Source organism: Lepus europaeus, chromosome 17 (genome assembly GCF_033115175.1).
Source record: "Lepus europaeus isolate LE1 chromosome 17, mLepTim1.pri, whole genome shotgun sequence".
Classification (NCBI taxonomy): Eukaryota; Metazoa; Chordata; class Mammalia; order Lagomorpha; family Leporidae; genus Lepus; species Lepus europaeus.
Window position 1 is genome coordinate 58,051,524 of NC_084843.1, and position 13,817 is coordinate 58,065,340.

A 13,817-nucleotide genomic window follows, 5' to 3' on the forward strand; every position below is an offset into this window, starting at 1 on the left:
TCAATCTGGTCTAGTCCTGGCTGTTTAGAGCATCTGGGAAATGAACTAGTGGATGGAAGAGTGCACTGTCACTTTGCCAGTCAGATAGATGAAAATAAGTAAATATTTTTGTTAAAGGTTTATTTATTTATTTGAAAATCAGAGTTAAATAGAGAGAGGAAGACACCCAGAGAGAAGAGACAGAGAAATCTTCCATCCACTGATTCACTCCCCAAATGGCCACAATAGGCAGTGATGGGCCAGGTCAAAGCCAGGAACCAGGAGCCTCTGGGTCTCCCATGTGGATAGAAGGGGCTCAAGACCTGGGCCATCTTCCGCTGCTTTCCCAGGCCATTAGAAGGGAACTGGATCAAAGTGGCACCCATATGGGATGCCAGCATTGCAGGTAGTGGCTTTACCTGCTATGCCACAATGCCAACCACAACATTTTTTTAAAAAGCAAAGAATTCAGTTCAAACTTACAACAGAAATCTCTACCCACCTAGCTTCACGGTTCAGCACGAGGGGAGGAAGCTGCTGATGATCTCCCACCAACACAAATCTCCGTGAAAAGAAAAGTGGTCCCAGGCAAATCGGCTGGCTAATTTGAGAGGCTTCATCCACAATACAAAAATCAAAAATTTTACGGGAAAATATTGGATGGTTTATTCCCATACATGTTGTTGCAACTATGAGCTTTAAGCAAAAAGAAATTAGATCAGGTTTTTAATATGCAGAAGAAATGCAGTTTATTTTTCCCATTTTTGAAATTAAAAGGTGGAAAAAAAAAGCTTTCTGTTCCACTGGAAGGAATTTTCCAATATTATCTAATCTTAAATATATATAGGATGTAAAATTAATTGTTAAGCTTCTATGAATTTAAAAAAAAAAAAATCAAGCAAAATTTGCAGGCCCTGAACAATGCTCACATTCGGATATTTCCAAATGGAAATCTGAAACATTCAAGAGGCAACAAGTTAACAGGGTTTTTTTGTTTTTTTTTTTTTAATGTCAACTAGGACTTTGCTTCTGGAAAGATGGACTTCTTTTCCTTCCCACATGTAGAAATAAAAACCCTGGATGTTACACATAAACATGACTTTGGAAGACAGAAAGAAGGCAGACCAGTGAGGGAGTTCGTGCCCAGAGAACAACACAGTAATTAATTTCCTATGCTTTCTTTTTGCCCAAATTTGGAACTGAGAAGTCAGCAATCCAGGAACACCAATAGGTACAGACCAAACCATCAACAAAAGCCGGGTCTCTACCTCAAAGAACAGAAAAGCCTAGAAAACAGAAAACTCTCATAAAACAGTCACTCATTCTAGCCCAGCACGATAAAACAAAACATGTGGGCTCCACCCCCACTGATGCCAACAAACCTCAGTGGGAGCCACCCTCTCCAGGCTGTCACAAGGCACCCTGGTAGCCCACCAGGGTGGTGTCAATGACAGCAAAATAAGGAGTCAGATCTTTCATCCCCATGGCTGGTAACAAGTTCCCAATCCACAATGCCTGTGGAGACCATGTGAGAAACCCAGGCTCCCAGCCTCTCCCACAAAGAGAAGCACCCTCCTGTGGAGGTCAGCGGAGACTGGATGGGGGAACTGGATCCAACTCCATATGGCAATAGTAAGGCAGCACACTAGCTTCCCCTCCAGTGGTGTCAGAGGGAGCAGCTGAAACAGAACCTTTAAATACCATAGTACAGAACACATTAAGGTAACAGACACGCCAGAATTATGTGACCTTAAGGTAACAGACATGCCAGAATTATGTGACCAAGATTTTAAAGCAGCCACGATAAATATGCTTCATAGAACAATTATGGCAGTGAGCCATTTGGCCTAGTGGTTAAGACGCTGCTCAGAACATGACAAGTAGTTATCAGAGTGCCCTGGTTTGATTCTCAGCTCTGTTCGATTCCAGCTTCCTCCTGACACAGACCCTGGGAAGAAGCAGGTCATAGCTCAAGCAACTGGATCCCTGCCATCTACATGGGAGACCCAGACTGATTTCTGTGCTCCTGACTTCCACCTGGCCCAGCACCAACTCTTGAAGGCATTTAAAGAATGAACCTACGGGCCGGCGCCGTGGCTCAACAGGCTAATCCTCTGCCTTGCGGCGCCGGCACACCGGGTTCTAGTCCCGGTCGGGGCACCAATCCTGTCCCGGTTGCCCCTCTTCCAGGCCAGCTCTCTGCTGTGGCTAGGGAGTGCAGTGGAGGATGGCCCAAGTCCTTGGGTCCTGCACCCCATGGGAGACCAGGAGAAGCACCTGGCTCCTGCCATCGGAACAGCGCGGTGCGCCGGCCGCAGCGCACTACCGCGGCGACAATTGGAGGGTGAACCAATGGCAAAAGGAAGACCTTTCTTTCTGTCTCTCTCTCTCACTGTCCACTCTGCCTGTCAAAAAATAAAAATAAAAAAAAATAATAAAAATTAAAAAAAATAAAAAAAAAAAAAGGAATGAACCTATGGATGAGAGATTTTTCACCTTCTCTCAAATAAGACTAACAAAAATTTTAAAAGAACAATAAAGAGGGACGGCATTGTGCTGTAGCAGATAGATACCACTGGCAACATCAGTACCCATATGGGCATCGGTTCGAGTCCTAGCCAGAGTTCCACTTCTGATCCAGCTCCCTGCTAATATGCCTGAGAAAGCAGCAGAAGACGGCCCAAGTACCTGGGCCCCTGCACCCAGACAGCAGACCCAGAAGAAGCTCCAGGCTCCTGGATTCAGTCTGGCCTAGCCCTGGCCATTGAGGCCATTTGGGGAGTGAACCAGTAGATGGAAGAGCTCTTTTTCTCTTACTCTCTGTGACTCTGCCTTTCAAATAAATAAAATAAATCTTAAGAAAAAATTAGAAAGAAAAGCAATATCAAATAAGCTCAATAGTGATAATTCTGCAACAGTCTACAGACACATTTTATATTAAGGACACACCAAAATCAACACATGAAAGCTTCAAAAGCTGTGGGGAACAGTGTGATTTAGTGAAAAAAAGGAATCAAAATCAAAGTTTCTTTTGATGTCAACTAATCTGCAATGCATACATAATATGTCCTTTTTTCTTTATTGTAGTTGCTTACCTGCTATTTCTCTTAATGTTTTACTGAAACACAACATAAATACCAAGAAATACACAAAAGTGTACAGATAAATGCCTTTTATCCTCTGACACACTTACAACCAACACACAAATTAAGAATAAAACATTGGGTCTGGCTTTGCGACATAGTGGGTAAAGCTGCAGCCTGCAGTGCCGGCATCCCACATGGACACCAGTTCAAGTCCTGGCTGCTCCACTTCAGATCCAGCTCTCTGCTATGGCCTGGGAAAGCAGTAGAAGTAGAGGAAGGCCCAAGTGCTTGAGCCCCTGCATACAAGTGGGAGACCCAAAAGTTCCTGGCTCATGGCTTCCCATCGGCCCAGCTCTAGCCGTTGCAACCACTTGGGGAGTGAACCAACAGATGGAAGACCTCTCTCTCTGTGTCTTTGCTTCTCAATAACTCTGCCTTTCAAATAAATAAATAAATCTTAAAAATAAAAGAAAAAAACATTGCTAGTATTCCAACAGCACAGTATTTTTATAATATATAATTTTCATGACCTTTTTGAAGATTCCCTGTATGCATGGATCTCAATTTTTTGTACCAGGGACAGGCATTTAGTCTATTGATTAGGATACCTGAATCCAAAATTCAATTCCCAGCTGTATTTGCTGACTCTACCTTCCCTCCAATAGGGACTCTGGGGGACAGTAGCTTAAGGTTCAAATAACTGGGATCCCATCACCCTAGTGGACTGCAATCCTGGCTCCTGCCTTTGACTCTGAGCCCAGCTCTGATTACTGCAGACATTTAGGGAGTGAATCAGCAGATGGGAGCATGCTCTCAGTATCTGCCTCCCCATTAATTAAACAAATACAAACATGGAGCAACAGTTAAGCTGTCATTTGGGACACCTGCATCCCATACCAGTGTCCAGTTCAAGTCCTGGCTACTCCTCTATCCAGCTTCCTACCACCTCAACCTCTGGGGAGGTAGCAGTTGATGGCTCAAGTACTTGGGCCCCTGACACCCATGTGGTAGGCTTGGATTGGGTTCAGGGATCCTGGATTCAGCCTGGCCCAACTCTGGCTAGTCTGCGTATCTGGAGAGTGAACCACAAAATAAAAGAATCTTTCTGTCTTTCAAATAAAAATTTAAAAAAAGAAAAAAACAGACATTAAAGCAAAAAACAAAAATAGGTTCTATATAAAAACCAAAAAATATATATTACAACACGCTAGGTACTACTATTGCTTCTGATTCAAACTCACTAAAAAATATTATCAGTAGTTTTCTAAAATATTTGAAATGAGAAGGGAGAAGTCCTGAATAAACCAAAAATCTGATTTCAGCTCAGAAGAAAAACAGCAATAAATAAACCAGTCCTGGAGAATGTATTAAATTAGTCACATGCAAATCTGGTCAATGTGATTGAACTTCCCAGGGTATAATTTTTCTGCTCATCTGGCTATAGAAATACTGTCAGTATTATACAACAATTGTACTTACTTGGTTATTATAGAGTTCTTCCAGAAGAGCCAAAGATTTGATGGACTTTGATCTGCAAACTTCCAGCTCTGTGAATTTCCGGATATCTGGATGAACCTTCTGAGTCTGACCCAGACGCAAAAATCCTATTTTAAACTTAGCTAACTTTAAGAGAATATTGTCAACGGCAGAATGTGTATAGCTGGTCAACAAAACGCTGAAACCACAGGCATAGAGGATTCTTACCTAAAAATGGATGAGAAAGAAAATTAGCATTATTTTAGATTCCAGATAATTTTATGATGCTTATATGTTTCAAATGGAACCAGAAAACTTAATAGGAAGCACACTTAAGAGCTGAGCCATGTAACTATTTATTTTTTTAGAGATTTATTTATTTATTTGAAAGGCAGAATGAGAAAGAGACAAAAAGAGAAACAGGGAGAAAGAGAGATCTTCCATCCCTTTCTTCACTCCTAAAATGCCCACCATAGTCAGGGTTAGGCTAGGTTGAAGCTAGGAGCCCAAAACTCCATCCAGATCTCCTACGTGGTGACAGGGGCCCAAGCACTTGAACCATCATCTGCTGTCTCCCAGGTTCATTAGCAAGAAGCTGAATCAGAATCGCAGAGCACTCAGATATGAGATGCAGGGTATCCCAAAGAGGGAAATCTACTGTGCTCTACAACACCTGCCCTACCAAGCAACTTGAAAAAAAGAGAGAGATTTATTTATTTGAAAGGCAGTTACAAAGAGAGAGGGAAATATATCTTCCATCTACTCGTTCAATCCACAAATGCCTGCAACAGCTGGGGCTGGGCCAGGCCAGGAGCCTGGAACTCCAACTGCATCTCCCACATGGGTTAGGAGGAGCCCAAGCACTTGGATCATCTTCTGCTGCTTTCCCAGGGAAGATGGGAGCTGCATCAGATATGGAGCAGCCAAGACTCCAGTGTTTACATGGGATGCCAGCATCACAGGCAGTAGTTTAATCCACTTGAGCCAGTGTTGATGCCACCAAATAACTTTTTTTTTTTTTTTTTAAGATTTTTTATTTATTTGACAGGTAGACTTACAGACAGTGAGAGGGAAAGACAGAAAGGTCTTCCTTCCATTGGTTCACCCCCAAAATGGCCGCTATGGCTGGAGCTACGCTGACCCGAAGCCAGGAGCCAGGAGCTTCTTCCTGGTCTCCCACACGGGCGCAGACACCCAAGCACTTGGGCCATCCTCCACTGCCTTCCCTGGCCACAGCAGAGAGCTGGACTGGAAGAGGAGCAACCGGGACTAGAACCCAGGGCCCATATGGGATTCTGGCATCACAGGTGGAGGATTAGCCAAGTGAGCCAAGGCACCCGCCCCACGAAATAACTTTTTAAAAGCACTATAGGGGCCGGAGCTGTGGTGTAATGGGTGAAGCCGCCACCTGCCTCATGGGCGCCAGTTTGAGTCCTGGCTGCTCCAATTCCAATCCAGCTCTCTGCTATGGCCTGGGAAAGCACGAGAGGACGGCCCAAGTCCTTGGGCCCGTGTACCCATTGGGAGACCCAGAAGAAGCTCGTGGCTCCTACTTCAGATCAGCAAAACTCCAGCTGTTGTAAAACTGGGGAGTGAACCAGTTTATGGAAGACCTCTCTTTCTGCCTCTCCTTCTCTCTGTGTGTAACTCTTTCAAATAAATAAATAAAAGCACTATAAATGTTAGGTGTTTGGCCTAGTGATTAAGATGCCAATTGGGACATGTCCAGGTTCAAGTCCTAGCTCTGCTCCCCATTCCACCTCCTCCTGGAATACATATGGGAGGTAACAGGTGATAGGGTCCCTGATAGGGACTGAGTTCCTGGCCCCACTCTTCAGCCTGGTCCAGCCCTGTTATGGCAGTTTGGGAGGTGTAGGCAGGAGATCTGTCTGTCTCTGTCTCTCAAATGAATAAAAACAAATAAAATTTTTAAATTTTTAAAAGATTATAAAACCAAATATTTTAACAAAAATTATACAGTATCATTATGTATCAATGATATGTGAATAATACCTTATCGATGACACTGAATTGAATACCTATCAGCTTTTAGTGGTGTCTGGCAGACAGTATCAGTCAATAAATATTTGCTGGGACAGGCATTTGGCACAATGGTTAACATGTCTTTTGGGACGCCCACATCACATACGGAGATGCCTGGGTTTGAGTCCTAGCTCTGCTGTCAATTCTAGCTGATGCACACACTGGAAGGCAGCGGGTGATGACTCAAGAACTTGGTTCCCTGGCATCCACAGGGATCCTGGATTTAGTTCTAGGCTCGTGGCTCAGTCCAAGGTTTTGCAGGCATCTAGGGAATGAACTAGCAGATGGCATATCTTTCTCTCTCCTTCAAACAAAATGAAAACAAATAAATGAAAATTTAAAAACAATCATTTGTTGGATCTTCCTGATTATTCTAAGACAGCTTGGAAATTTAGTGCCATGAAGGAAAAAAAGCTGCTCAATCACCTCTGTATAATTTATTAAAATTTTTTTTCTTTTTGCTTATTTGAGAGGTAGAAAAGATCTCGCATTCATTGACTCACTCCCCAATTGCCTACAATGGCCAGGGCTGAAGCTGGGAACCTGAACTCAATCCAGGTTACCCATGTGAGAGGTAGGAATCCAGTTACTTGAACCATTACCACTGCCTCCTCAGGGTCTGCATTAGCAAGAAAGCAGAACCAGGAGTCACAACCAGGTATCAAACTCATACACTCCAAAAAGGACACAGGTATCCTAACTAGTTTCTTATATGCTAAGTCAAATGCCTGCCACTAATTTATCATTCTTTTTTATTTATTTATTTGACAGATAGAGTTAGACAGTGAGAGAGAGACAAGAGAGAAAGGTCTTCCTTCTGTTGGTTCACTCCCCAAATGGTTGCTACGGCCAGCGTGCTGCACCGATCCGAAGCCAGGAGCCAGGTGCTTCCTCCTGGTCTCCCATGGGGTGCAGGGCCCAAGCACTTGGGCCATCCTCCACGGCACTTCCGGGCCACAGCAGAGAGCTGGACTGGAAGAGGAGCAACCGGGACAGAACCAGCGCCCCAACCGGGACTAGAACCCGGTGTGTCGGCGCCACAGGCGGAGGATTAGTCTAGTGAGCCGTGGCGCTGGCTAATTTATCATTCTTAAAAATGCTTATTTATTTTAAAGGCAGAACAAGGAGAGAAGAGCGGGAGAGAGAGAGAATCTTCCATCTGCTAGTTCACTCCCCAAATGGCTGAAGAGCTGGAGCTGGGCTAGTCCAAAGCAGGAGCCTGGAACCCCATCTAGATCTCCCACATGAGTGGCAGGGACTCAGGTACCTGAGACATCAGCACCTGATACCTGCCAAGATGATTATTAGTGGGAAGCACGAAATAGCAGAGACTCGAATCAGCATTTGGATGTGGGATACAGGCATCCCAAGTAGAGGTTTAATAATCATCTTCAATTTATCATTTTTAAAGAGAAAGGAGAAGCCAGCTGGTGGCACAGCAGGATAAGCCACCACCTGCAAAGCTGGCACCCCATATCTGAACACCAGTTCACGTCACAGCTGCTGTGCTTCCAATCCAGCTCTCTGTTAATGTGCCTGGGAAAGCAGCAGAACATGGCTCAAAGTACATATGGACACCTGTGACCTCTATGGGAGACCCAGATGGAGTTCTGGAATCTTGGCTCTCCCTGACCCAGCCTTGGCCGCTGTGACCATTTGGGGAGTGAACCAAAAGATGAATCTCTCTCATCACCAACAGAAAAGCCCTGAGAATAGTGGAAATGCAAGAAATCAATAACATGACCACAACTCTTTGTCATTCAGCTTCATTATTTCTTGTGTCTTTCTAAAGTTAATTTGAAATGAAGATTCTCTAATTAAAATTCTGTCCTTCTGATATGAAATATCACATGCTGTGAGCTGAGAAGAAGCTGATAAAAACATTTAGCTTCTAAGCCAAAGGACAGTAGCCTTACAAGAGTACATATCGTAGTTGTTTTCCCAGTCCCAGGCATTCCCACAATGAGCGTGTAGTCCTTGGAGAGAAGAACCTTCTTCATTGCTTGCCTCTGAGGCTTATTCAAACCTACAATTAAATTAGAAAAAGAACAGGAAAAAGTATTTAATTTTAAAACACAAAGTAACTATTTTATAACAATAGCAGTTTCTATCCAAGTTTGTTCTCCAACACATTTTTCCAGAGTAAAAACCATGTCATGGTCACTTTAAGTAATATATACGAGGAGGCTTCAAAAAGCAGGTGGGAAAATGAAACTAAAGACAATGTGGGGGCTAGTGCTGTAGCATAGTGGGTTAACCCACTATGACGCTGGCATCCCACATGGGACTGGTTCAATTCCTATAGCTGCTCCACTTCCAATCCAGCTCCTACCAATTCACCTGGAAAAGCAGTGAAGGAAGACCCAAGTGCTTGGGCCCTGTACCCACGTGGGAGATCTGCAAGAAGCTCTTGGCTCCTGGCTTCAGTCTGACCCAGCTCCAGCCATTGTGTCCATTTGTGGGGATCAAACAGCAGATGGAAGATCTCTCTCTCTTAACTATGCCTTTCAAATAAAGTAATAAATCTTTTTTAAAAATGCGAATTCTAGTCCCGGTCGGGGCACCAGATTCTGTCCCGGTTGCCCCTCTTCCAGGCCAGCTCTCTGCTATGGCCCGGGAAGGCAGTGGAGGATGGCCCAAGTGCTTGGGCCCTGCACCCGCATGGGAGACCAGGAGGAAGCACCTGGCTCCATGCTTCGGATCAGCGCTGTGCACCGGCTGCAGCGCGCTGGCCACGGTGGCCATTAGAGGGTGAACCAACGGCAAAAAGGAAGACCTTTCTCTCTGTCTGTCTCTCTCACTATCCACTCTGCCTGTCACAAAAAAAAAAAAAAAAAAAAAAAAGCGAATTTTTCATGAACCTTTGGAAGACTTCTCATACAAGCCACTTCCTGAGTCTCTATCTAAACATAACTGTACTCCTCATCAATGATTGTATCAGAACATAGCGCAGTTTAAATTCAACCAGAATCAAGAGAACATAAACAAAGCAGAAGTGCTGACTGTAGCCCACCTTTTAGAATGTGGGCAACTGCATCCTTTGCATCATGTGGGAGGACTGAACTGAGGTAGGATACAAACTGGGGCTCACGGAAGTCTATGATCAGCTCTCGAAGTTTTTGGCTATAAAGATGAAAAGGTAAAGCATGCTTTTAGTAATACTCCCTAGAAGGGGAGAGGTGGAATATCAGACTCATTCATTGTTACAAACCTGACATAAGTGTTTTCCATCAATTTAGAAAGATTTCCCAAAGGGGTGTCTATGTCACAATTTTTTTCTTCCTGGTCTAATCTGAATATTGTTGATTCTGGGAGTACAGACAAATTCCTGAAACAGCAAAACATACATATATATATGAATATTTTTAATTTCACATAGTCTGTGTGAGAAACACACTGCTACCCACTAACAGAGTTAAATGGGGCAGAATAGCTTTTTTTTTTTTTTTTTTTTTTTTTTGACAGGCAGAGTGGACAGTGAGAGAGAGAGACAGAGAGAAAGGTCTTCCTTTTGCCATTGGTTCACCCTCCAATGGCTGCCACGGCTGGTGTGCCAGCCGGCCGGCACACCACACTGATCTGAAGCCAGGAGCCAGGTGCTTCTCCTGGTCTCCCATGCGGGTACAGGGCCCAAGCACTTGGGCCATCCTCCACTGCACTCCCAGGCCACAGCAGAGAGCTGGCCTGGAAGAGGGGCAACCGGGACAGAATCCGGCGCCCCAACCAGGACTAGAACCCGGTGTGCTGGCGCCGCAAGGCGGAGGATTAGCCTGGTGAGCCGCGGCGCCGGCCCAGAATAGCTATTAAAATCCAGGTTGTAATATACAAGGGGGCCTCAAAAAGTTAGTGGAAAAACTGAATTAGAGGGTAATGTGAGTTTGCCCCCTCCTCTCAGACAATCGTGCCTTTGCATGTTTGCTAGGTCTGGCATATTCTTCTCACACTGCTTCACCAGGATAATTTATTAATCCACAGGATGAAGACCGAGAATTAGCTCTTTCAAAAAGTCTTCCTGATGCCTCCTAAAATTGGATTAAGTGCTTCTTGTATCTCCTATCAATTCAAACACTTACTATATTAGATTGAGAATATGTGTATGTGTCCACACATGAGATTAAATTCCTCAAGAATCTGCAAAACATCTAACACATGGTAAGCACTATGAACTTCAGGGAATCCTAAAGGACAAAAGCAATGGTGCGACTAGTCCTCCCGTACTAGTCTGAACCCCAGACTATGGCTATGGCTCAACTAGGATTACTGGTTGGTAGGGAACCAGTCTGGACACCTCCACTCACCAAGTCCCAAAAAGGCCCACTTCAAGAAGGCCTGAACTGGGGTCAGCGCTGTGGCATAGAGAGTAAGGTTGCCACCTGCAGTGCTGCCATCCCATATCCCATCCTCGCTGCTCCACTTCTTTTTTTTTGTTAAGATTTATTTATTTATTTGAAAGGTAGAGTTACAGAGAGGCAGAAGCAGAGGCGGAAAGAAGGAGAGAGAGAGAGGGAGGGGGAGGGGAAGGGGAAAGGGAGGGATGGGGGAGGGAGAAGGAAAGAGGTCTTCCATCCACTGGTTCACTCCCTAGATGGCTGCAACAGCCAGAGCTGAGTCAATCCAAAGTCAGGAACCAGGAGCTTCTTCCAGGTCTCCCATGTGGGCGCAGGGGCTCAAACACCTGGATCATCTTCCACTGCTCTCCCAGGCCATAGCAGAGAGCTGGATCAGAAGTTGACACACAGGGAGTATCTATTCTGTTATGGGCAGTTGTTAGATAAGATTTGGGACAGTGCTGTGGCACAGTAGGTAAAGCCTGTGACACTGGCATCTCAATGGGTGCCAGTGTGTGTCCCAATTGCTCCACTTCCAATCCATCTCCCTGCTAATGATCTAGGAAAAGCAGCAGAAGATGGCCCAAGTACTTGGGTCCCTGTCACTCGTGGGAGATCAGGAAGAAGCTCCTGGCTCCAGCTTCAGTCTGGCCCAGGCCTGGCTGTTGCAGCCATTTGGGAAGTAAACCAGCAGATGAAAGATTTCTTACTCGCTCTGGAACTATGCCTTTCAAATAAATAGATATTTTTAAAAAAGAATCAGATAAGATTTTGTCCACATTAGCACTATGGAACATAATGTACTAAACAAAAGTAGCAATTTGCTGGGTCCTCAAATTGTGAGACAAGACATTAGCACAAGACCCAGAGATTCCACTCCCAGCTCAACACAGAGGAGATTGGAAATGTCCACATAAAAATTTACATGTAAAGGTTTACAACATTACTCCTAACAGGAAAAAAGTGGAAACAACTTAAATGTCCATCAGCTGGCACGTGGATGAGCACAGTGAGGTCTTATCTACATGGAGCATTACCAGCAACAGAGATGAGGTCGCATGCCAATCTCATCAATATTTCACTTATTTGAAGATGTCAGGCAAAAAAAAAAAAAAAAAGAAAAAATGAAAAGAAAAGCCACAGAGTACAGGATTCTACTTCTATCACATATCCAGAGTGGATAAATCCATAGAGACAGAAAGCAGATTAGTGGTTGCCAGGGGCTACAGGGATGAGAATAGAAGTGACTGCTTAGTGGGTATGAGGTTCCCTTTTAGGGAGATGAAAATGGCACTCAGTAATATGCTTTAAAATGGATAAATGTCAGTTTTATGTGAGTTTATGTGAATTTTATCTCAATGTTTACAAACAAAGAATAAAATACCAATAAATGCTGTAACACAAAGATACACCTCAAAAACAATACAAAGTGAAAGAAGCGGATCACCAAAGAATACAAATTGTATCACTTCATTTACATGAGCTGTTTAAAACAGGTAAATCTATAAATGCAGAAAGTGGATTAATGGTTGTCAAGGCAACAGAGGAGTTGAAAGAAAATGAGAATGATCACTGTAGGGTACAGGTTTCTTTCTGGGGTGAAAAACTTAGTCTAAAATGGATTGTGGTGATGGTTGGACAATACTGTGCACACTTAGAAAACCAACTATATGAGTTGTATGCTGCCAATTATAGACTGATACAGCTATGACCAAAAAAAAGTAGTTTCATTACCTGTCTAACAAACAGGTTACTGTTGTCAGGTTAATCTCCTTCACATACCCCCTGGACAAAGCAAACAGTGTTCTCTCTTCTCCACTTAAAATAATTCTGTCACCTGCCATTAGATTTGTGATAGGCACGGCACCATTTTTCCGCTGGAAGTTATGTAAATACTGTCCATCACACACTCTTGTTACATTTTCTCGTCTAATCAGGTTGCCAATGCAGTTGCCACTCTCCTCCCTATGAAGGATAAAGAAAGACATCTTATGGTAAGTACAGTATTTGCATTCTCCCACAATTTACGTGTTTTAACTGACCCCTGAACATGAACGCTAATGATGAGTCTGTCCGTTTTCAATTTTCCACAATTTACAGCAAAGTCTTAGCATTAGCAATGCCTAGTAAACATTCACTCTATTGGGGCCGGCGCCGTGGCTCACTTGGTTGATCCTTCGCCTGCGGCACTGGCATCCCATGTGGGCACCAGGTTCTAGTCCCAGCTGCTCCTCTTCCAGTCCAGCTCTCTGCTGTGCTGCTAGTTGGGATGCTCTCATCTCGTAACAGAGTCCCTGAGATTGAGTCTCAGCTTCGTTTCCTTTTTTATTTATTTTTTTTTAATTTATTTTTATTTTTGAAAGGCAGAGTGGACAGAGACAGAGAGAAAGTTCTTCCTCTTCCGTTGGTTCACCCCACAATGGCTGCTGCCGGTGGTGCGCTGCGACCGGCACACTGCGCTGATCTGAAGCCAGGAGCCAGGTGCTTCTCCTGGTCTCCCATGCGGGTGCAGGGCCCAAGCACTTGGGCCATCCTCCACTGCACTCCTGGGCCACAGCAGAGAGCTGGCCTGGAAGAGGAGCAACCGGGACAGAATCTGGCACTCCAGCCAGGACTAGAACCTGGTGTGCCGGCGCCGCAGGCGGAGGATTAGCCTAGTGAGCGGCAGTGCCGGCCTCAGCTTTGTTTCCAATCCAGCTTCCTGCTAGTGCAGACCCCGGGAAGAAAAAAAGTGACAGCTCAAATACTTCGAAAAATGTCATTCATGTGGGAGCCCTGGACTGACTTCCAGGGTCCCAACTTCAGGCTGGCCCAGCCTTAGCTGTAGCAGACAATAAGGGAATGAACCAGCAGACGGGAGATCTTTCTCTGTCTGCTTTTCAAATTAATTAATTTTAAAAGCCGG

General features: G+C 44.5%; 1 protein-coding gene across 5 annotated transcripts in view; it reads right to left on the reverse strand.

Moving 5' to 3' along the window:
• The window catches only part of DNA2 (DNA replication helicase/nuclease 2), a 57,848-nt gene that overhangs the window by 12,030 nt on the left and 32,001 nt on the right, over positions 1 to 13,817 (reverse strand). For all 5 annotated transcript variants that reach the window (XM_062214758.1, XM_062214757.1, XM_062214759.1 and 2 more), the window contains 6 exons: positions 12,647 to 12,877; positions 9,796 to 9,912; positions 9,598 to 9,707; positions 8,501 to 8,610; positions 4,545 to 4,769; positions 482 to 675 (listed from right to left, as the gene is read on the reverse strand). In XM_062214758.1, the coding sequence (XP_062070742.1) occupies positions 482 to 675; positions 4,545 to 4,769; positions 8,501 to 8,610; positions 9,598 to 9,707; positions 9,796 to 9,912; positions 12,647 to 12,877 (987 nt within the window). The remainder of the gene's footprint in view (positions 1 to 481; positions 676 to 4,544; positions 4,770 to 8,500; positions 8,611 to 9,597; positions 9,708 to 9,795; positions 9,913 to 12,646; positions 12,878 to 13,817) is intronic.